The 24,127-nt window shown below is 32.4% G+C and overlaps 1 protein-coding gene across 5 annotated transcripts in view; it reads left to right on the top strand.

Moving 5' to 3' along the window:
* The window catches only part of LOC115875917 (potassium voltage-gated channel subfamily H member 6), a 318,511-nt gene that overhangs the window by 121,189 nt on the left and 173,195 nt on the right, over positions 1-24,127 (top strand). For all 5 annotated transcript variants that reach the window (XM_030891499.1, XM_030891500.1, XM_030891497.1 and 2 more), the window contains exons 3-6: positions 11,662-11,811; positions 15,023-15,155; positions 17,948-18,205; positions 22,473-22,591. In XM_030891499.1, coding sequence (XP_030747359.1) covers positions 11,662-11,811; positions 15,023-15,155; positions 17,948-18,205; positions 22,473-22,591 — 660 coding nt within the window. The remainder of the gene's footprint in view (positions 1-11,661; positions 11,812-15,022; positions 15,156-17,947; positions 18,206-22,472; positions 22,592-24,127) is intronic.

Below are 24,127 nucleotides of genomic sequence, written 5' to 3'. Positions count from 1 at the left end.
ATAAATTTCCCGCTGGGGATTCAGGTGGTAGCTCTGCTGTAAAAAATGTCAAGTTGTCACATTTATTTATTTCCTGATATTGTCATTCGTTTTGACACTTTAATTTTATATTAAGAGTTTTTGGTTTAAATAAATTGTGTTGCGATATTTTAAGCTTAAAGATTTTTACTAGCAGACCTTGCATTTTTTAGAACCTCTTTTAGTGCGAAGTGTACAAGACAGCTTAATAGCCGTAAAAAACTCATCGCGACTTTATTAGAATATTTTGAACGGGAAAGCGGTAGTAATAACCCTTCATGTCCTTTAAGTGCTGTTAAGGAGGTGAGTTTGATTGATGTAAATAATAATTGTTTATATATATTATAAACAATATATATTATAGTCGTGACTGACTAGAAAAAACTCAAAATTTAAGTGAGGATGCAGTCAATAATCACCACATAGGCTAATAAAACTACTTTTTCAAATTTGTCAAGCTTTCGAGAATTGTATTCCCATCATCAGGACAGTTTCTAAAATGTATAAATAAAAAAGGCATTAACATTTTAAAATTGTATAACAGAATAAAAAAACAACTTAAACTTACGACTGAGTCAATTAGCAAAAAAACATCCTTTGCACAAAAAGGCCTTAAAAACTAGCATCGTATGACATTGGACTACAAGGACATTTTCTTTATAAAATATTAAATTACATATCCAACGATATTACTTTTCTTTTAAACACAAACAAAAAGATTTTTTTTAAATTTAATTTTTACATTGTTGTTTTGAGCTCGATCAAAGACTGTTTAATAAAATACCAATGAACTGAAAATTCCAGAACTCTCCTTATCAACAGATTTTTTCTCCCATAATGACATTTGCTCTTTTTTATACAAACCATCAACCATCCACGGTTAAAAACTTTAAAAATATATTCATTGAATTTATTTTACATTATTAAGGCTAAAAAACAACTTTTGAAACTTGTAGAATTACTTAACACATCCACGGATTATAACCACGAAAAGATTTTTTTTTGTAAAGAATAAAAAAAAAATTGTGCTCTCCGTATAGAATAGCCTTGTGGTGTTGGTTGCATACCAGCATGCCTTTCCGTGGTTATAAAAGATGTGTTAAGTAATTCTACAAGTTTCAAAAGTTGTTTTTTAGCCTTAATAATGTAAAATAAATTCAATGAATATATTTTAAAAGTTTTTAACCGTGGATGGTTGTTGGTTTGTATAAAAAAGAGCAGTACAAGAAGTAAATGTCATTATGGGAGAAAAAATCTCTTGATAAGGAGAGTTCTGGAATTTTCAGTTCATTGGTATTTTATTAAACAGTCACTGTTTGATCGAGCACAAAACAACAATGTAAACATTAAATTTTAAAAAAATCTTTTTGTTTGTGTTTAAAAGAAAAGTAATATCGTTGGATATGTAATTTAATATTTTATAAAGGAAATGTCCTTGTAGTCCAATGTCATATGATGCTAGTTTTTAAGGCCTTTTTGTGCAAAGGATGTTTTTTTGCTAATTGACTCAGTCGTAAGTTGTTTTTTTTTCTGTTATACAATTTTAAAATGTTAATGCCTTTTTGTATTTATACATTTTAGAAACTGTCCTGATGATGAGTATTAAAATTCTCGAAAGCTTGACAAATTTGAAAAAGTAGTTTTATTAGCCTATGTGGTGATTATTGACTGCATCCTCACTTAAATTTTGAGTTTTTTTTTATAATTAATTTATTTTTGTTTCCTAGAATATTTTGATTAAATGAAAATATGTAAAAGCGGGCAACGCTATGCCGGTCAAGCTTAATCACGTGACTAAAAGTTTATTTGATATGAACTATTGTAGTGTAACAACCCAAATTCGTCAACAAAGTTGAAGAGGTAATATTTTGGCCAACTGTATAACAAGAAATTTAAATGAAAGAAAGGAACCTACGTTGTGTTAGATATTTTTTTATTGCGATTACCTCGGATGCGCCTCGACAAAGCAATATTTTGGGAAATTTGAGGAGAATAGGTTATGTAAATAAAACGCTAAATTTGTAAAAAAACCCTACTTATTTTATTAAATGAAATGAAAGGAGTGCCGTACTCTGCCTGGAATTCACATGTAAAAGAGCACGGCAGAGAAAACCATGATCACTATTCCAGAGAATCTAACTATGCTGTCCTGAACTTTAATAAAAGAGAAATAATAATATAGAAACTGTCCTCATACCTAGGTTTATAGTTTAATACATTCAAAACATGCCACATTTATATCGTTCAAAACTGAAGAGGTTTTTGTTAGTTTAACGGGTCCCCACCCGTAGGTACGAAGTCCCTTGTTGCGGAATCGACGCTAAAGTTGAAGGTTTGGTGCCAATATCTTATAATTTAATAAATTGTAAGTTATTCTATGAATTATTTTATTTATTGTTTTTGTTTGCCCTTTTGCGAGCTAAGATATTCGCCCATGCAAGGTCGAAAATTGTTAGTACACTCAACAAGGCTCTTATTCTCACAAACCACAAACATCGGCACGAAGGAAGAGTAAACGATTTTATTTAGATTACTTTTAAACTGAAATTATTTACAGCATAAATAGATTCCATTAAATGCATACACATGTTATATATTGTCTTTGTCAGATCAAATGAATGAGGAATAACTTTAGAAGAAAATTACAACAAGAAAACAAAATAATATGATTTAGTTAACATTAGTTAAATAATGAGAAAACATTTACTTTACCTTTAATAACATTCTTTGTCACAGAACTCAAGAACCAAAATAAAATCAATGCGCCTCGAATGGTAGTCTAGAAGCTATTATTTAACAATTCTCACCTCTGTTCGTCGCCTGATTTTCCCTCTCCTTAGTTTGTGAATAATATTTTAAAAATCAATAATTTTGTTTATGTATACAGAGTGTCTTAAAAATGAATGTTTTGAATTTAAATAAATACGCCTATTTTTAAATAGGCGGTTCATCTCACTATAGATTTTTACAATTGTTTAGTTTCGTTTAAATTGGAAGCATCTTGACAAATTATCAACAACTGTCTATTTACTTCGTGGTTCAACCATAATTTACATTTGACCAAATGTTCAATTTGTTTATAGAAAATTTTACGATATGTGACGTGCATTACTAGTCTGTTTATTGAATTAAAACCAGGAAATTCCGCGATATGTTCGGAATAAACTCTCTAGAGACGAAATTATTCAGTCGTAATAATATAACGTAGTTAAAATGTATTTGAATGTATAAATTGTTAACTTAAGTCTTATTGATGCAATTTAGCCGTAATATTGCCCAATGTGAACAATAATTTATCTATAATACTGAAGTTTAAGGAGAAAAAGTAGAGCTTAAAGTGTAGCTTTTACAGTTGATGCTCACTACAGGGTAATTCCAATTCAGCCTCCACCGTTGGGATATCGAAAAATATAGGAGATACGAAGATGGTTAAAATTTGGACAAAGTTGTGTAAAAACCACTTGTCTATATAATTATATAAAAATTAAGAAATATAAATTATAATTTTCAAAATATTTTGTATATTCAATCCATTAATGTATACTTCGTCTAATATGAATTGTACTACTAGCGCGTTCAATAGTGTTTAAGCGAAATCTAACAATTCCTTTGAACGATTTTTTATCTAACATAAATATTTTGAGAATGTGCAAACAGATTTCATATCCAAGTTTTTCTAATTGGCCAATCAATTAACGAGTTATCAGAAATAATTTTATCCAGAAACATTACCGAGTGTGTATTACAATACAATACTAATTTCTTTTATAGAAGTTTTAAAATTATTTAATTAATAGAGACACTATTTTACTTATAAACACGGCGACTTGAATAATATATTAAAAAACTTAAGCTTCATTCAGAACCTCGAAATTAGTGGTTTCAATTATACTTTGTACTTAAGAATTTACGATCGTGGAAAATGCCTAAAAATACAATTAAAATTATTAATAGAATATTCTAGGAACAGCTTGCGGTAGTCAGTTATATATGCTAGACTAATAATATGCCGAATTCGCCCATTGAGTGAAATAAATACATCCAAAAAGTTGCACGAAATAGTTTTGGTTGCATTGGTTTCAACTTCTATGCGGAGGGGGTTAATCTTCTGTTGTTATATTATATAAAAAAAATTAACCCCATCCGCAAAGAAGTTATATAAAGACTATTTAACCACCAATATATAGTTGCACGAAAGAGTTTTGATTGCATCATAAATAATAGCATTTAATCATATCGCGAAATGAGTATTTATTTCGCTCAATGGGCGAATTCGGCATATGAGTCTAACATATACATACAGAAATAATAACAATTAGGTTATAAAGGAGCTCTACACACAACGATATGATCTGTATGCCAAATTGCACAGCTAAGATCTTAAGGTCACATCGCTAGTGAGAAAAATAAACATATTTCTTTACATTTGAAACATTAATTAATGAAATGAAAAAAATTATCGATTTTTAAAATATTATCGATATTATTCACAAACTAGGGAGAGGAAGATCAGACAACGAACAGATATGATAGATGTTAGATAATAGCGTTGATTGAAAGAATTGGGGTAATAGTTTCGAGACTACTCTACTGTTCGAGACGCATTGATGTTACTTTGGTTTGTAAGTTTTGGTTATTGTGACAAAGAATTTTATTAAAGGTAAAATAAATGTTTTCTCGTTATCTAACTAATATTTACTAACTCATGTTATTTTATTTTCTGTTGCAATATTCTGTGCTAAAGATTTTCCTTGTTTATTTGATCTGACAAAAGATTTAACATATATATGTATTTAATGAAATCGATTTATGCTGTGAATAATTTCACAGCATAAAGTAATTTTTAAAAGTAATTTAAATGCAATCGTTTACTGTCCATTCGTGCCGATGATTTGGTTCAGTGTGACAATAAGAGCCTTATTGAGGGTACTAATATTTTTCTACCGTGACTGGGCCAATATCTAGCGGCCCATACATTATCAAACAAATTGCGCAACAAAGCGATGCGCAACGTTGTGTTGCACAACTTATTCAGCGGTCCATACACTATCAAACAAGTTGCGCAACAAAGCGATGCGCAACGTTCCGTTGCACAACTGCTGAACTGCATCACCCATGCACTTAGTAAAATTTTGATCAAACTTTTTATTAAAAGTTGTGCATTGTTTGAAAAACAATCATGTCCTCAAGTGCCATTGCGTCAATTATGATCGTATACTCGTATACCCTAGATGATGTCAATGATACCAAAAAAGCGAAAAAGAAAGAATTTGGATGAAAGAACCAAAATATTGCACAACGAAGCGCAACACATACGTATATAAACATTACACAACGCGATGCTAGGCAACGGCCTAGCTACGTCGAAACACAGGTTCCCATTAGAACACCGAAGTTAAGCGACGTTAGGCGATACTAGTGGATGGACGGGTGACCGGTTAGAAACTCTGTATCGTGCTGTTCAAAAAAAAGGCAAAAGTGTAAAATCTATTGACACACACTGCTCATTCACGCCGGTTCGAGGCCGGATGAGTTCGGATATCTCGTGAGTAAGAGTCGATTTAGACACTTGCCAAGTCGGTAGGTCATTGACCGTGATATGGCCGAGGACCGAGATTCGGATTCCGCGTAAACAAAGTAGGCCCCATCCAGATTAGCCCTGGCAGCAAAAAGGAGACGTTAACTGAAATATTTACTTTACTTTACAACGTGATGCGCAAACGCCTGTTGCACAAAAGAATTTAAACATTCTTGAAACTTATCAAACATTTGCGCAAAGCATCAAACGTTACCATACATTGGCAACTCGTTGCGCAACAGCCTATGTTGCGCAATTTGTTTGATAATGTATGGGCCGCTTATAGTTTAAAGATATTGGCACCGAACCTTACACCTTAGCTTCGACACTCGCAACAAGAAACTCTAGTACCTGCAAGTGAGGACCTGTTAAACTAACACAAACCTCTTCAGTTTTGAATATATTAAACTACAAACCTTGGTATGGGGACAGTTTTTGTATTATTATTATTATTTCTCTTTTATTAGAGTTCAGAACAGCCATAATTGGATGCTTTGAAATTTCATAATCTATTTTCTTCAAATTTCTTTAAAATTGCTTCAGTTGAATGCATCCGAGGTAAGTCACAATAAAAATATTTTTAACACAACGTAGGTCCCTTTATTTGATCTAAATTGTTATACAGTTCGCCAAAATATTACCTCTTTAACTTTGTTGCATCTCATTTGATCATCATCTCTTCGATGAAATCTTTATCGAAACTTCATAGGAAATCCAAAGAATAGTAAGTGAAAATAATGGATATTAATTGGTATATTTTGTTTGAAGAGCCTCATTTAAAACTCTATGCTATGATAGTATTCCTCAGTATGTATTTTAAATATTACTATAAAAAATAACCTATTGTTTTATTTGGAATTTGTATTGTCTAAATATATTTAAAGTTTGATTTACACGAAGCATCGTCCTAGCGTGTTATCCAACCTGTGAGAGATTATTTATTGACAGCTATTTGGCTCATAACTTGTATGCAAATATATGGTATACTAAAAATATAAATGTAAATAAGGATCGAGTAGCAACACAAAACAAATATATAGCGATATGATAAATAATATCTATACATTAAGGACGTCAAACAAAAAGGTAGATATTGCACTTATTCTATAAGAAGTTTAAAGTACATTGTGAAAAATACATTTCCATCAACCTAATAAAATTTTCATATGTATTTTATTCATAAATACTTACAAAGAAGTCGTTGTCTTTTAGCCTTTTATTTTTCTTTTTTGTTTGTGTTAATGCATGCAGATGATTTTATTTGTAATGTGTTCTGTAGTTTTCAAAAAAACAACAACATGAAAAAAACAGCAAAAATGGAGATAAAAAGGTAAAATCAATATTCGTTTACAAATATAATAAAATTAGTGTTTTATTGTTTTGCCCATACCAGTATATAAATCACTATGAACTATGATCGTCTTTTCCTATATACAGACAGGTATTCGGTCTTGTTCATATTTACTACCAATCCAAATTGTTTCGAGTCTTTCTTAAGCATCATCTCGGTCTCCTGTTATTAAAACTTGATCATCGACGAAGAGTAGAATATAGGGCATAGAATTCCCAATTGGCAGACATCTTCTTTGGCAAATATCTTGAAGAGTATCCTTGTCTGAGGAAACAATACATTCTTCAGAAGTGTTTTTCCCACTTCCCAGATTTTACATTAAGATCATTTGTTTTCTCATTCCCTTCTATCCCTTGGTGAGCTAGCACCCAGATTAGAAGGAGTTTGTGTTCTTTGCCTGATTTGTTTAACCTCTCTAGGCATTCTTTAACCAACTACGAATGGATTGATACCGTGTTGATGGGTTTTAACGGTGCTTGATTATCAGATAATATGGTAATTTCTTGTTTCCGATAGTTCCTAACTACTAAGATAACTTGTACGCATCTTTCGATAGCGTAGATTTCTGCCTGTAGGATGCTAGGATAGTTGCACATTGTTTCAGAGTTTTTAGCTGTCGACCAAACACTTCGATTTTTGATCCTGCATATGTTTTGGAAGCATTAGTGTACCAAGTTATGGGTATGACTTTTTAATTGCTGAGCAAACGGTTTTCTCTTCCAATTTTTTTATTGCTCAATACTACATTGAGGTGGTTCTCAAAGTTGTACATTCTTAGTATGTCATCCATTGGGAATCAGAGGATTGGTATTTCCTTTTTAAGGTTGATTCTCACTATACCTCCCATATCAGCTCCCTTCCGTTTCCGTTTACATAAAATATTATATCATGTAAATGAATAGGACAATGCACACTATCCGTTCCGTTTTGCTTCCGTTCCATATCCTTTCCTTCCATACTTTTTTTGACGGACGGACTGAAGCGTGTCGGAAACAGCATTGTCCAGTTCTTATATTTGTACCAGCTCTGTTAAAATTTTGCTAATATTTATTTATTCTTTCACCTCTTCATTAAATCTATTACCTTTTTCAAAAGATACAAATTTTTAAAATAAAACTATCATAATGATATAAATTGTACAATAAAAAGTATGGAACTGATACGGAACGGAAGCTTCCATATAGTCTCAATACAATAAAAAATACGGAACGGATATGGAATGGATATGGAATGGAAACGGAAGGTATAGTGAGAATCAACCTTTAAAGGTGTTCCAAAATACATACCAATCTCTGGGATTTGCACAGGGTTAATTTTGCCGTACGTTGCTCTAGTTTTGTGTACCAAGCAACTGCTCCATAAGTATTCATGGGTCTTACTATATCATGGTATACAACAAGCGCAAAATGTTAGAGGCACATCTCTAGAATATTCTATTAATTTTAATTGTATTTTTTAGACATTGTGAATAATCATAAATTTTTGAAGTAAAACTTTTTACGCGCGCGGGGAGTAAAAATTCTAGTAGTGGGAACTATCGAATGAATACTATCGAAATATTCGATAGTTGCAATTCATTCGAATAATTCGATAGCTAGTAAGAAAACATTCGTTGAAAACTATTCGAATAAAAATTATCGAATAGATGCGTCATCTGCCTTGAAATATTGTATTCTAGTAATTCGGCAGCAAAAACCATTCATTTATAAAATTCATTTATTCGTCAGGATCGTCATTTATTCGTCAGGATCAATTTTAATAAACCCGACAGCGGTCGGTGGCAATGCTATGAAAGAAGCCGGCATCTTTGATTTTTGCGGAGTCAAATAAAGATAAGGACACATTTTTTTTATTGAGGTGCTAGTATTTACACAGAAAATATATTATGAAGGGCGCTGTTGCCATATATTCGTATTAGTTGGTATTAGCAAAGAATATTATTCTTTAGCATTAGTTAGTTAGGGATAGTATGTCTATATGTTTTGCATTTTTTTATTAATATTCTGTTGTTACACTGCAATAATACTTTTTATTTTGGATGTAGGAAATGATTTTTAATGTTTTTAAGCAAAGACTGGTTAAATAAATAATAATAACAGTAATAATTTGTTGTACCTATTAACAACAAAATTTACAATCATTTAATAATATAAACATTTTTTTTAAGTAGTAGCAAAATATAAACAACAAATAGAAGTCAAAAGTATTTATATTAGATCCTATTTAAAAATAATATAGGCTCTAAATGGCAACGTTGGTTTATTAAATAATAATAATTACAGAACTAATTTGTTATATTAACAACAAATTTTAAAATCATGAAATATAAACATTTATTAATTTTCTAAGCATGCAGTGTAATGGAAGGAAAATATAAATAAAAAATTAGAGATCAAAATTTTTTATATTACTTTTTATTACTTTATATTACTATTTAAAAATAATATTTACTTGTGCTGGCATTTACTTAAAAAATAAATGAAATATTTCTTCGCAAAAAACTACATGTAAGAGAATTAGCATAAACAAAATACAAACATTGTTAACTTTTTTTTTAAATTGGCACGTGTAAAACTTTCAATTTAATTTTCTCACCCCAAAATTTGAGTTCGATAACTATTTACTTAACCACTTACTTAAATATGATTATTAAGTTCAACTAATTTATATTATTAAAACATCTAAAATACAAATATGTATTTTTTAAATTAATTGTAAGTTCATCTCATCTCTCTTAAAAATTGCTACTTCTCAAAATTGCCCATTAAAAAAATGCAATCTAACCTAACCATAATATACCATATAAAATTAAATAATTGAAAGATCGGGCTACGGAAAATCACACAAATTTTCGGAAAAATTTTGACCACTTCGCACACAATCGTCAATTAAAAAAAACTACTATTTTAGTATTTTAAATATTTTAATAAACGCAAAAATCGTATAGTATTTACAAGGCAAAGTTATAAAAATTTGGAAGAACTAATAATGCACTGACGCATACAAAAATCAAACGAATACAAAATTTCATTTATCAAAAGCATTTGATAGTCGTGACGCAACGATAACCATTTAGTCGCATGGCGAGGTTGTCACATATGCTTTAGTATACAAATGAATGAATGATTTTATTCGAATAAAACCATTCGATAGTTAAAATCATTCATTCAGTAACCATTCGATAGTCTAATTCATTCGATAGTTCCCATCGCTAAAAAATTCAAGGCCGTGACACTCGGCCTTGAAGCGTGACGGGCGTGACTCGCGAGCAATGCGCGACCTAGCGAGAGGAACAGTGATAGTGGCAGTGGGGCCACGGCTACCGTATTCGGGGTAGATCTACCCCTTTGTAAAACAATATCCGCTATCTCGTGATAATCTACCCCGATGAAAAATAAACTTGTGGCAACACTGGGTAACGATCTGTGCTATACGCGGCTAAGAAAATCACTATAATAAACTTGATATTGTACCAACCTTGTGTACTAGGAAGTAAATTTTCAGGCATATTTTCATCGATAGGTTTGTTGCTTCTGAATAACGGTTTAGGTAAAGCATCTAGCTCATTTACCAGCTCAGAATTATAATTTAGAGTTAGTAACTCGCATTTTCATTGGAGGACACTGTCATATTTATTTCAAACTAGTAATCAACGAGAATATTCGTATAATTTAATAAAATTACTGTAAATCATTATATATAATGAATTTTTTGTAATTGAGCTGCAATTTCTGGAAAATGATGGAGATAAACAATTGTGATTGATTAAAATTTTAATTTAAGATGAAATTTTTGTTAACAACATTCTGAGAATTCGAATAATGAATTGAATGATGACAAGTGATATCTGTCTAAAAAAAGACAGCGATTTAGAGTGACAATTTTGATTATGCAAAAGAAATACATATTCTTTGAGTTTACTGGTTGCCTAACGATTAACATTAATTCAAAAATAAATCCCCAACATGAATAATGAACAAAACATTTAAACAAAAACAGACCACAGACCACACAAAACAAATTGTTGATTAGTAGCAGTTAGTAGTAATCAGAGATATAGATGTGGTAATATTTTGGTTTAATGGCCACAGCTGCCAGGCTATCCTGCCGAGTGATAGAATTATCGTTTTTTAATAAAAATTAAAAAAAAAACATTATAAAATTATAAAGCCATAATGGTATACGATTTTATATTAACTCTATTTTTTGAAGCTTATAAAAGCATTAATAAAAGCATATATATATATATATATATATATATATATATATATATATATATATATATATATATATATATATATATATATATATATATATATATATATATATATATATATATATATCCTTCAATTCAATAGTTGTTTCACTTCAAATATACGCACATAGTGCACACACAATTTTTTTTATTAAGTATAATTGAAACCACTAATTTATTCCACTAATTTCGAGGTTCTCGATGAAGCTTTATTTATTAACTTTATTTGTGTTTTGTATGTAAAATATTATATATTTTTTTAGTATAAATATTTTAGCGGCAAATACCAAGAGTGTATTGTAGTTAAAGTAAAAATGCTTTTCCAGCACCATATCGTGCTCGATATCGTTTTTCCAATATCGCTCTCTCGTATTCTTGACTATAAATTGAAAATGCATTTGGCAACGAATTTTTTTTTCTGCCACAGTAATAATCCTCGTTGATTTTTGCCCTTTTCAGGTTCAAAGTTCCTATGCTCCGAAGTGATAGCGCCGATACGCAGCGAGGTGGATGACATCAGCTTAATCATCATCAACTTCGAGGATCTCACGACGGCTCCGGCGCCGTCTCTTGAAAGCAGCCCCGTCGGCAAAAATAGGTTAAGTAAATGTAAGTATCTCACACAGATAGGCGTCCATAGAATGCATCACGGTTTTTGTTTAATACCTACTCAATCGTATTATGAGTTTCTTCTTTAATTACACATCAACTCGGTCGTGAATTTTGACGCTTTCTACAGTATGTCCCCGGATTAGGTTTACAAGAGAAAACTTTTTCATTAATGACATTTTAAGAAAAATATATTAATATAGTTTATATAACATTCTTCATAAAAAATTTTGCTTATTTCAAAATGGTTAATCCCACTTTATACTTTTTCTCATTTCCATATCGTTTTAGAAAAAATATAAAAAACATGAAAATGCACACTTGCTATGCACTAAAAGTAAATGGATGGGTTGTTTAAAATTTATGAATGAAAAAAAAGCAACCTTATCGAATTTTTCTTATTTAAACATATTGTAAGATCCCATCCCAAGTGGTTCTTAAGCTATGTGTTACGTGTTATGTGTTAAATGTCGAGTTTTTAAATTATCGCGATTACTGACATTTTATCGTTATAAAAAAATGGACACCCTAACGATATCCTTATAATTCCATTTCAGATGCTTAGAAACATATCTAATGATTTTATCTAGTCATCTTTTCGAAAAAGAGTCTTTTAAAAAATTAAAGCGGTTTGCGATCGTGATTTTAGTACTTGATAAGGCGTACCGACAACACCGCAACAGCACACCGTTGCATTTCTCTCATTCCCACTTAATAAGATCCCTATGCGATTTACTTCCACACATGTAAATACCGACCCAAAAGTAACAGTTGCCAGCACGGTATATTTTAATTTCATCAGTGTCAGTACACACAACCGCAATGCCTTTGTGTGGCTTTATTAGAAAGGTAAATAAAAACACTCAAATATAAATTTCCAAATATCGATAACTATCCACAAAACTAAGCTTTAGTTCGGATTTTTCTTATTAACGATTCTGAACAGTCCTAAAAAACCGATTCTAAAAAACGTGAAGTAACCTAATACTAAGGGCTGGCAAAGGTTAGTTCTGTATGTACGAAGAGTGCAATGCGTTTATAATGTACTGAACAAAGAGAGAACACTAAACACGTTGCCAAACATATAAAATAAACCGAGAAACTGTGCACATTGCTAAGAGACGTGGAAGGGGATATATCAGATTTGTCGCAGTCCAACCAGTCGACCGAATCAGTACCTCTGTCAGTACTTCCAAGGGACAAATTCCAGGGACAGGTGTACATCATGCGTTCAGCTTCACGATTTAATTACGTCTTGCGATACTTTATTTGTTTATTTATTAACGAGTCGTTGTAATTTACCCTACAGCTTGAAAATTTTTAAGTGCAAGTTGCATTTTTGGTAAAAATAAGTGGAATTGAGTTGATGTTCGACAGTGGTCGCGCTATTTGAACTCTGATCTCTGAAAATAATTGATTGTAGTTTTTTCAAAAACTTTCTTAACATTAAATTTCTGCTATATTTTCTTCGCAGAAGGTATGTGAAAATCTTTATAAATAAAAAAGTTACACGATTGCTGAAAATTGCTATGCACTAAAAGTAAATGGATTGGTTGTTTAAAATTTTTGAATGGAAAAAAAGAACCTTGTCGAATTTTTCTTATTTAAGCATATTGTAAATGATCCGATCTTTAAAATAAAAAAAAAGTTTTGATGTCTAAAGCGGTTCTTAAGTTATGGCGTGTTATGTGTTAAAAAGTTGAGTTTTTAAATTATTGCGATTACTGACGTTTTATCGTTATAAAAAATGGACAGCCTATAACGATATCCTTATAATTCCATTTCAGATACTCAGAAACATATCTTATGATTTTATCTAGCTATCTTTTCGAAAAAAAGTCGTTTAAAAATAAGCGGTTTGCGATCGTGATTTTACTTCACTTGATAGGGAAAGGCGTACCGGCAACGGCGCAACAGCACACCGTCGCATTTCTTTCACTCCGACTTAATAAGATCCCTATGCGATTTACTTCCAAGCATGTAAATACGATTCAAAAGTAACAGTTGCCAGCACGGTATATTAATAATTGTTATCTATACTTCATATCAAATAAACTTTTAGTAGTTATTAGACTTGACCGGCACAGCGTTGCTCACTTTTACATATTTTCTTTTAATAAAAATATTTTAGGAAACAAAATAAATTAATTATAAATATGTAAAAACAGTTATTATTTACATCAACAAAACTTACCTCCTTAACAGCACTTATGGGACATAAAGGGCCATTGCTACCGCTTTCCCGTTCAAAATATTCTAATAAAGTTGCGATGAGTTTTTACGGCTATTAAGGTACATTCAGGCTGAGAGCGTCGAGCGTCGCGTCGCGTTTGCGTCGCGTCCGCCCCATTGAACTCGAACCCCGACACTCAGCGGACGCTAGCGCAACGCCAAATGCGACGCTGTCTACCTGAACGGTCTAATTTAAGTTAAGTGAATTGATTCCATTTCGACACGCGTACGCGACGCAAACACGACGCGACGTTCGACACTCTCAGCCTGAATGTACCTTTAGCAACCTTGTACACTTCGCACTAAAAGAGGTTATAAAAAGAACATTGTTCGACTGCAAGGTCTACTAGTAATTTTTTTTTAAGCTTACGGTATCACAACACAATTTATTTAAACCAAAAACTCGTAATATATAAAACTAAAGTGTCAAAACGAATGACAATGTCAGAAAATAAATAAATAAATGTGGCAGCTTGACATTTTTTACAACAGAGTTACTACCTGAATCCCCAGCGGGAAATTTAAATTCCAGTTAGTCAGCTCGGCACCGAATATCTCCATGGTTAGCAACAATGAATTTACAAATCGCGCCCTCGATTACGTAACTAAAAGTTTAATTGGTATTGAATATATGAATCTATAATGCTTAATATCGATAGTTTCGATATATCGATAGGTATCGATATATCGATAAGAATCAAAATATTAATAGGTATCGATATACCGATAGGCATCGATATATTGTTAGGTAAAGATAAATCGATAATTTTTAAGTCACCTATTGTTATTCGATATATCGATAATTATCGATAAAATAAATAAAAAAATCCCATCCTTAGTAATAAATCCCTAAAATTAATTCATTACTAACGGTCGTGAATGTATTTTCAGTAGTATTATTTACATTTTTGATATGAAATTCAGGGGATATTTATTATCATCCACTTGTTTTCAATTGTTCTATCTAACACTTTTGAAGTCGACAGAGCCCGTGCCTCGTTCCGTCAGAGTCTTCGCCTCGGCAGAGGGCGCGCCCTACGACTAGGAGGATACTTGACACCTCCCAGTGACGTCACAGCCGCCGAAGAGGAGGAGGAGACGTTGGAACAATGGTGAGTGGTGTGTGGTATTAAGTAGAAATTAATTAGGTCTGACGCATCCGATCTTTGACAGATTAATTAATTTTATTTACCACTGCCTACTAAAAGAACGTGAGAGATGCGGAACAAAGTATTTCTACCTGACGAATTCTACTAAGTATCATTTACTTATTTTTCACGTTTTATTCTGTCTTATTATTCTTGATTAGTGTAATACCGTATGATCGAAAAAAACGGCGTCTAGTTGGCTTGGAAACAACGATGTACATATAAAATGACAGCGATCTTCATTTCATAGCCATCGCTGACGTTTTTTTCGTTTATACGGTACAATAATCGATTAAGATAAATTAACATATTAAACATACTTAAGTGTTTATGAATAATTATAGTTATTATCAGTAATTTATTAAATATACAAAAGATAACGAGTTTTGTCTAAATGTTATTACAAAACTTGATTTTGTTTCCCATTTTTGTTCAATTTATGATAATGTAAATGATGTACAGGGTCCGGCAATAGTGCGTCGGGCTCCTACAATAAAAAACTTAGAAATTTTGTTTATGTGCAAACCTAAAGTATACAGGGTGGTCCGAACTGTATTCCGGAAACTTCGGCAGCATATTCTACAGATAAAAATAAGTAAAAAAGTTCTTATAAATGTATGTCCTAAAATGCTTAGTTTCGGAGATACAGAGTGTAGAAGTTTCATTTTTATTTCGATTTTTTTCAAATAATTTCTGAAGTAACGTCAATATTTGGATGAAAATTGGTGTCTAGGAGTTTTTTGTCATGATAAATTTGATTTTGATGTCAATATGACTCCTACTGGTAGAGGGCGCCACCTACATTTGTTTTAACCTTTGAATAAGAAGACTAAGGAAGGAGCATATCAAAAATCTTAGGTACACCGCGATGGGCCTCAAATATGGCCGACTTAAATTCCGGTTTATGAGTGTCGTTAAGGAAACTTAATATTTTTTATAAAATTATTTTCTTTTATGTAATTTCTTAGATTAAGATTAATTATTTTAATTTCTTTAAATTTTAAATTGCCGCACTTATACCTGCTTCCTGCCACATTAGTGTACGCATGCCCGAACACTAGGAAGTGTGAAACACAGTCCATTACAAACCGTCGTACGACGAAATTGGTCAGCTAACCGGTACGCGCCGAAAGTCTGAACTTAAAAGTTAAATCCCTTCAAAGACGATTTATGTTAGTGTATGTGTGAAAATTAGCGCTGAGAAGATCAAGATCGAGAAGAGGGCCCTCTGAAGCTGTCTGAGACGACCATTAAAGGTAGGAGCAGGTTTCTCATTTCTCTGTGCGGTTTCTCCCATCTATTAACGTAATTTTCATTGATAAAATAAGACCAGTCAAACTAAAATTTAAAATTAATACAGTCCACAACTGCATTTCTGCACAGTCGTTCTAATTTTATTTAAAAAATGTAAAACTATGATGTAGGGTAGACACGTAATAAAAAATCGAAATAAAAATGAAACTTCTACACTCTGTATCTCCGAAACTAAGCATTTTAGAACATATATTTATACGAACTTTTTGACTTATTTTTATCTGCAGAATATGCTGCCGAAGTTTCCGGAATACAATTCGGACCACCCTGTATACTAGGATGTATTTAAAAAAAATTAACTTCTACAAGGTGGCTCAAAAAAGTGTGAGTGGATCGGGATGATTTTTTTAAATGGAACACCCTCTAATTTAATGCATTTTTGGCTTCTTTCCATATCACTTTACGTAATCCTAAGATATGAGTAAATATATTTCGATAGATTCAGAGATATTAATAAATATATAAAAATTATATAGTTTTCAGTTTTTCTTTAAAAAAATATTAAAAATACGACTACTGTCCCGAAATCAAAACTATATTAAGTATTTACTTCAGATAGTCTGTACTTTCTTTGATATACATATTGTAATCATAAATCATACAGGGTGTTCAAAATTAAATAAAGATAAACTTTGTAAAAGTTAAACTAATTTTTCTTCGTTTTTTTTTTAATGGAACACCTGGTATGTTATTTTTTTAATAGAAGAATAATTAAAAAATGGAGATTTTTTTTGTATTTAGAGTATTTCAAAAATTTTAACGGTCGCGTTAATTCGATATTCGCGGTTTAATTTTTCATACAGCGTTTTCCACAGTAAATTTCAGGCGTCTAAATGCAAAAACCCGACAAGTCGAAGTGAAAATTGAGTTCTATACACTATTTACTTCGTTATCCCAAGAAAAACTCCCTGAATTACATTTTTATTCAAGATATTTTCAAGAAATAATGCACCACATAAATTCAGTGCTTTACATTTATTATTCGTTTTAATACTCATAATATTTTAAATAATTTTTTGTGTATTCTGTAAAATTTATTTCAATGGATTTGTCGGGTTTTAAAGCCACCCAATGATTTTTGTCTCCAATTTTATTACCATTTGAAATTGTCATAACATAACACGTTACCCAGTTTGGGTTATTTTTCACTTAATTTTTACTACCCGAAAGAGCGTTACATCACACAAACTTTGTAGCTAAGAATTTTATAGTTTCAGTAGCTACAATAGTAAAAACTAAGATACTTGAATATATGACAAAGCCACGATTGTAAATTTTTGCATTTGACTGCATGAAATACAAAGCCGGAAAGTTATGATTTCTGTCGTATATCTAGCGCTGCTGTCGAAAATTTAAAAATCGTCTAATTTCGTACAACAAAAAATATTTTGTCAAAAATTATGAAAATGAAAGATGATCGTTTTAGTCGTTTTTGTTTTTAGCCCCTTAACTTCCAACTCGCCCACGCCTATACTCTCCGAGCAGACGTGGGTGACGCGGACCGAAGCCCCCCAGGTGCCCCATGCCAGTCCCCCCGCTCCCTTCCACGTGGGAGCCGTGCATCGGACTCCCGACTACACTGCACTGACAATAAGTCACAGCGCGCCCACCAGTCATCAGGCTAGTTTTGAAAGGGGCGAAAGCCAGGAACGGGGGGTAATTGGTACTAGAAATAATGGTAACAACGGAAGCAATAATAGGTAAGAAATGAGAAGATTCTTCGAAATTGTTTACAAACTTTAACTTGAAAATTAATCGAAATTAATCTGGATTGAGAAAACGCTCAAGTTCAACAATTTGTTTTATTGCAATTGAGTTCAACGATTTGTTTTATTGAGTTTAGCAAGAGGCTATACTGGACGAAGTAGTGGCGATCGAATCACAACACAACGATCTACAAAATGTGGATCAGCTGCGTTTTGCGGGGATACACTTTCGGGTGGACATGATCCTCAAAGATTGTGTATCTCAAGAATCGGCGAATTGGTTGGTGGAAATCCCACCTAAGCTTAAAAAATTGGCAAGGGCCGGAACTGGTTGCAGTAAAGGGAGAAAACATCCCTAAAGCGGCGGCCATCATGGTCTTTCTGCCGAGGATTAAAGGGAAAGACACCACCTACCTGCTGAGCCTTATCCAGGGTCAGAACTTCAATGTAAGGACATCGAGTTGGGAGGAGGGTCATGGTGAGGTCCTCACAATAGGAATTGACCTCAAATCCAAGGAGGCAATAGAGAAAGAGGGATATATTCTCTATTATAGATACGGGACAACACCGGTATCAGGTTTAAGGAGAGACCAAGTTAAAGAGGTGGAGAAAATGGAGACAGATCCTCCAGCCTCCACCTCACGGGTTTCTCAGCCGGAGGCAAGCTCCTCGACTGTGAAGGGCGGCACGGAGGGCCAAACTCCAACTGTGGAAGGGTGTGTACCCTCGGAGGAAGAACTGTTGTCATAGGAGGTTGGGAAATACCCTGTCCCCTCTACAACAGGGGTATGATGGGTTATAGATTGTATGATGACTCAAGGAAGGGGGGCACAATAGATCTTTAAGGTCGCAGTGATTAACCCCTCCCCCCTCTTCCTCATTCTACATATTTGATAACCCATTGGTCAAAAATTGAATTTAGACATATACTGCTGTTTTTAATAGCTTATTGCAATGCTATTAAGTACAAGGCAAGTTTTACATATTATTTCATATTACATCAATCCATCGGTATTCAGCGTATTAATATGATTGTAAATTGTATGGGAAGGGGTAGCTAATGGCGCGACCTTATTATAGATATATTGTGTCCCTCTTTCTTGAGTTATAACTCATCCTACAATCTCAGGGCTTTGACAAAAGCCATTATCTGAGCTGAGTCGGGTCTACAGTGTTCCCCATCTTCGATATCAGTCGTAACAAAGTTTATGGCACGAATGGTTGTCGTTCCGGCGCACCCAATGACGAGGTATTCTATAATTTTCCGATTTTCTTCACAGAATCTGCATTCGCCGTTGTTTCTTAGCTTCAATCTACTGAGGTGCTCAGGAGAGTGAGACAGTGTCCTGTTAAAAATCCCCTGACAATCCGAAGCTTGTTTTTATTTAAATCATGGAAAATGTTTGACTTTTCTCTGTAAGTTCTGAGAAATTTCTTGAGCCGTTGGAGGATTTCCTTTCTAGGTTCTTGAGTTCTGCTTTTTGTTGGTTTCTACTTGGGAAGCAGAAATGTTTTGGTCTAGTTAGTGGAGTGTTTACTCCATTTCTAGCTAGATTGTTTGTTTTGTCATTGCCTTCTATCCCTTGGTGGGCTGGTACCCAAAGTAGGAGGACTTTATTTTCTTTGTCTAATTGGTTCAGTTGGTTTTCTTTAAGCATGCTTTGTCGCACTTCGAATTGATGGTTACTGAGTTTATCACTTTTAATGCTGCTTTACTATCGGATAAGATGGCTGTTTATTGTTTCCAATAGTTCCTATCTAAGATAAGTTGTACGCATACTGCGATGGCGTAGATTTCTGCCTGAAGGATGCCGTGGTAGGTGCCCATTGGTTCGTATAGTATCTAGTTTTTGGCCAAATACGCCTTTCCCTGTTCCTGCTTTGGTTTCGAAGCATTATACCACGTTATGGTATGGTCTTTTACTTGCCGAGCAAACGTTTCTTCCTTCCAACTCTTTTTATTTTTCAATACTACAGTGAGGTGTTACTCAAAGGTCTACATCGATACGATAATATGAAGTGAAATCGAGCACATGGTTATTTAGTTAAAGAAATAGTAAACATATAAAAGATACCGTAAAAATGTTGATGTTCAAATATCCGTGTTTGTGTTGGAGCTGTGATAAGCTTTAAAAGTAATTACCTAAACGGCTTGAAGCAATGAAATACATTGCATTTTATATTATGCAAGTTATGGTGAAGCTATGAGTAAATCTGCTCTTTTTGTAGTCTATACCTAGACTAGTGCAATACTCGTAGCTTTCAACAGCACAAGGTTAATAATAACTTTTACATAACATTGTTAAATAAAAGTACAAAAGGAGTTCGTCGGCTATAACTTTTATTTTATTTTAACTAAGAGTAGTTCTGACTTTGATATCCATTGTCTTGCTAACAAGCGAAGACTATATTTTAATATACGATGTTCATCTTCTTTCGGCTTGAATGCTTCGCCACTATGATATCGGAATTCCATTTCATTTTGAACTCACTATTAATATATGAATGAGAATGCGGTATTTTAAAAATCCGGAACTCATCTACATATTAGGTTTAGAGAACTATCCTACAATTTTTCTAATCTGACCCAATTATTTTTTTATTCAAAAAGGTAATTTGTAAATTATTGTACAGGGTGGGTCAAATTCGACGCTTTTAAATGGAAACACCCTTTTCTATAGGAGATAGACGAAAACTAATATCGGTGTCTGGAGCTCAATTTTCATCAAAAACATGATGGTGAAAACCGCACATCAATATCTGTTACCGTTTCGGAGTTACGGGGTGTTTTTCAAAAATGTGCATTTTTAACAAATCGCTGTAACTTTTTTGCTATCGAAAATTTTGCATTTCTATAAAAACATTTCCAAGGCACCTTTTTACCTAGAATTTAATAGTTTAAGTATAATTTTTTTTAAATTAATAATTTAAGAGTTATCAACAGAAAAATTGATTTTATATTTGGGACACCCTCTATATTTTTAATTAACTGAAAAGAATTTAAAATTACTTTTCTAAAAATATAGCACACTTGATATTTTGTTATAATCCCCTTCGAAATACAGCATTTTTAAAAGTTCGCCACTTTTAACTAGTAGACTTTGGACCCTTTATTGATGATATGCCCTTAATGGAACTCGAAAACATATTTTTCCAGCAAAACGACGCACCGCCTCTGATCGCTGAAGTTATCAGCAAATTTTTGCATCCAATTTCAAGAATAATTGAATAGCCAACCAAGATTCCAGCCGTTGGCCGTCGAGGCCGCCTGACTTAGTGCCCATGGATCTAATCCTATCGATATATTTGCGGAAAAATAAAGGTTCTAAATAAAAAATCTAGACAAGAATTAGAAATACTTAGCAGTTATGAGAGGGTATCTTTCACCCCTACTGAGTTAATGAATTCCGCGAGAAATGTTCAAAAACTGCCCGGTCTGTCCATAACAGAAGACGGTCGATATGTCGAACACCTATAGCAAAATCTCATGTCTTGGTTTGCTATTTATTTTTCTTGTTATTAGATAGAGTTTAAATGTGTTGATGTTGATTAAATATATTTTAAATAGTTATAAAATTCTGCATCTCTCATAGCAAATATTATTTTCGTTTTAATTGATGCTCATAGCTAGATTTTTTTGCATTACAGAATTTTTATATACTCTATATCTCGAAGAAAAATCGAGCAAAATATCAAGTGTGTTATATTTTTGGAAAGGTAATTTTAAATTATTTTCAATAAATTAAAAATACATAGGGTGTCCCATATAAAAAATCAAATTTTCTGTTGATAATTCTTAAATTATTAATTTTAAAAAAATTATACTTAAACCATTAAATTCTACGTAAAAAGGTGCTTTGGAAATGTTTTCATAAAAATACAAAATTTTCCATAACAAAAAAGTTACAGCGATTTGTTAAAAGTGCATATTTTTGAAAAACACCCCGTAACTCCGAAACGGTAACATATATCGATATGCGGTTTTCACTATCATATTTTTGACAAAAATTGAGCTCCAGACACCGATATTAGTTTTCGTCTATCTCCTATAGAAAAGGGTGTTTCCATTTAAAAGCGTCGAATTTGACCCACCCTGTACTCTTGTACTTTAAAACAATACTTGTAGCTTGTATATCAATCAAAACGTTATGGTACACTGAAAAATATCTGTAACATCATTTTATAATTAGAATTTTATTAGGGGTACTCTTATATTTAAGTGTATAGTTAAATATATTTAATTTATGTTTTATCTTTTCAGGCATTTACATTATTCCAATCAAAACGCTATTAGTGTACATAAAGTAACGCATGCCACAAGTTTAGATGCCATAGCTAGGAGACAATGTTTCAGAACGGGATATCCAGCACAAACTTTATGTAAGACAATGTATAATTTAAAACAGATTTTATTAAATATATTGAATGCCTGTCCCATAGTTATATATAAAAACTATAGAGGGTGGTCAGAATTCTATTCGGAAAATTTCGTCAGTATAATTTTTCAACTATAGTCATATTTGCGTGAAAATTGGTGTCTCGGTGTTTTTTTACATGTTTTATTACTCTTCAAAACAATAAAAACATATTATGTAGGTGTCGCTCCCTACAAGTAGGAGTCATACTGGCATCGAAATCGATTTTTTTATGTCTACACCCTGTATCTCCAAAACGAAACATTTTAGGACATAAAATTTAGACATTTACATGAACTTCTTTACTTAATTTTATCTGCAGAATATACTGCCGAAGTTTTTCGAATACAATTCAGACCACCCTGTATTTGTAATCGCAAAACATTTTCCGATGCACGTCATCGACACTAAGACACTAAAGTCTATAAACCTGACTAAATGAAATTTTGGCAAAAATGTTTAAATTTGTTGTATAATTTAAGATGCCGAGCAGCTCTTCATTTTACTTTCTAGAGCAAATGATTGTAACAGATATTTTATTTACATTAAAGCTGCAAAAATTAGTTTAAACCGAATTTTATTATCCCTATGTTGGTCACATTGCGCCGTATTCAGCAATGTTGTCCTTTATTATTTGACAATTATCCTAGTTTCAGTCATTATTTTGTCATTGTTAATTCTCGTTTTTTTGTCTATTTTCACAGTCTTTTTTAAAAATTGCACTTTTAAGCACAATCAGTTCTTTTAAGAACTAAATTTTCTAGTTTTTGTACTGCATTTCTTGAAATTGTATGTTGAAAATATGCCGAAGCATTTAAACAGTCGAAGCAAAGAGTTTGTAGCTTCCCTGTTTCTTTATTACCCTTGACTGCAGTCAGAAAAGTAAGTTTGATTGATAAGCACATTATAACACTTTCTAAGTTAGTTTTTATTAAATTCTGTGATTATTAGTTTGTGCATTAATAGCACACTCTTGTTATTACCACTTAGGCGTTGTAAGATGTACAGGGTGTCCCATTTTGGTTGAAATCATAAGATAGAATGGTGCGGTTTGCACAAACCTGTGCCACTTTTTTGTCAAACGGAAGATGCCGTAAACAAAATTTTCTCAGCCCTTTTTGTTTTTGAGCTACAGGGTCTTTTTGAAAATTTTGCAATTTGGGACACCCCTTGTATCTCTGTTATTGGAAAATGTATCGAGACGATGAAAACTGTTTGTTCTAGAACTTTTTACGTAGAATACAGTGGCGTAGTCTGTTATTCTACAAAAATAATCTTTTTAAAGATATGAACTAAAGTTATGTTTTCTTAAATGGAACACCCAGTATATTTATAAATTATATGATGGCTTGCCATAAACTTCTCAAAAATATATATCACTCGATATTTATTTTCACTATTTACTGCAATATTTAAAAAAAAATATTTAAAGATCATATTTATTAGTAGGCCATGATTAATAATAAAAGAAATTAAAGAATTATTAAAAGTATACTATCTG

The sequence above is a fragment of the Sitophilus oryzae genome, unplaced genomic scaffold (genome assembly GCF_002938485.1).
Source record: "Sitophilus oryzae breed Bouriz unplaced genomic scaffold, Soryzae_2.0 scaffold_1396_pilon_pilon, whole genome shotgun sequence".
NCBI lineage: Eukaryota > Metazoa > Arthropoda > Insecta > Coleoptera > Curculionidae > Sitophilus > Sitophilus oryzae.
Note: the sequence above shows the minus strand (reverse complement) of the source record. Positions and strands in the feature narration are given on the sequence as shown.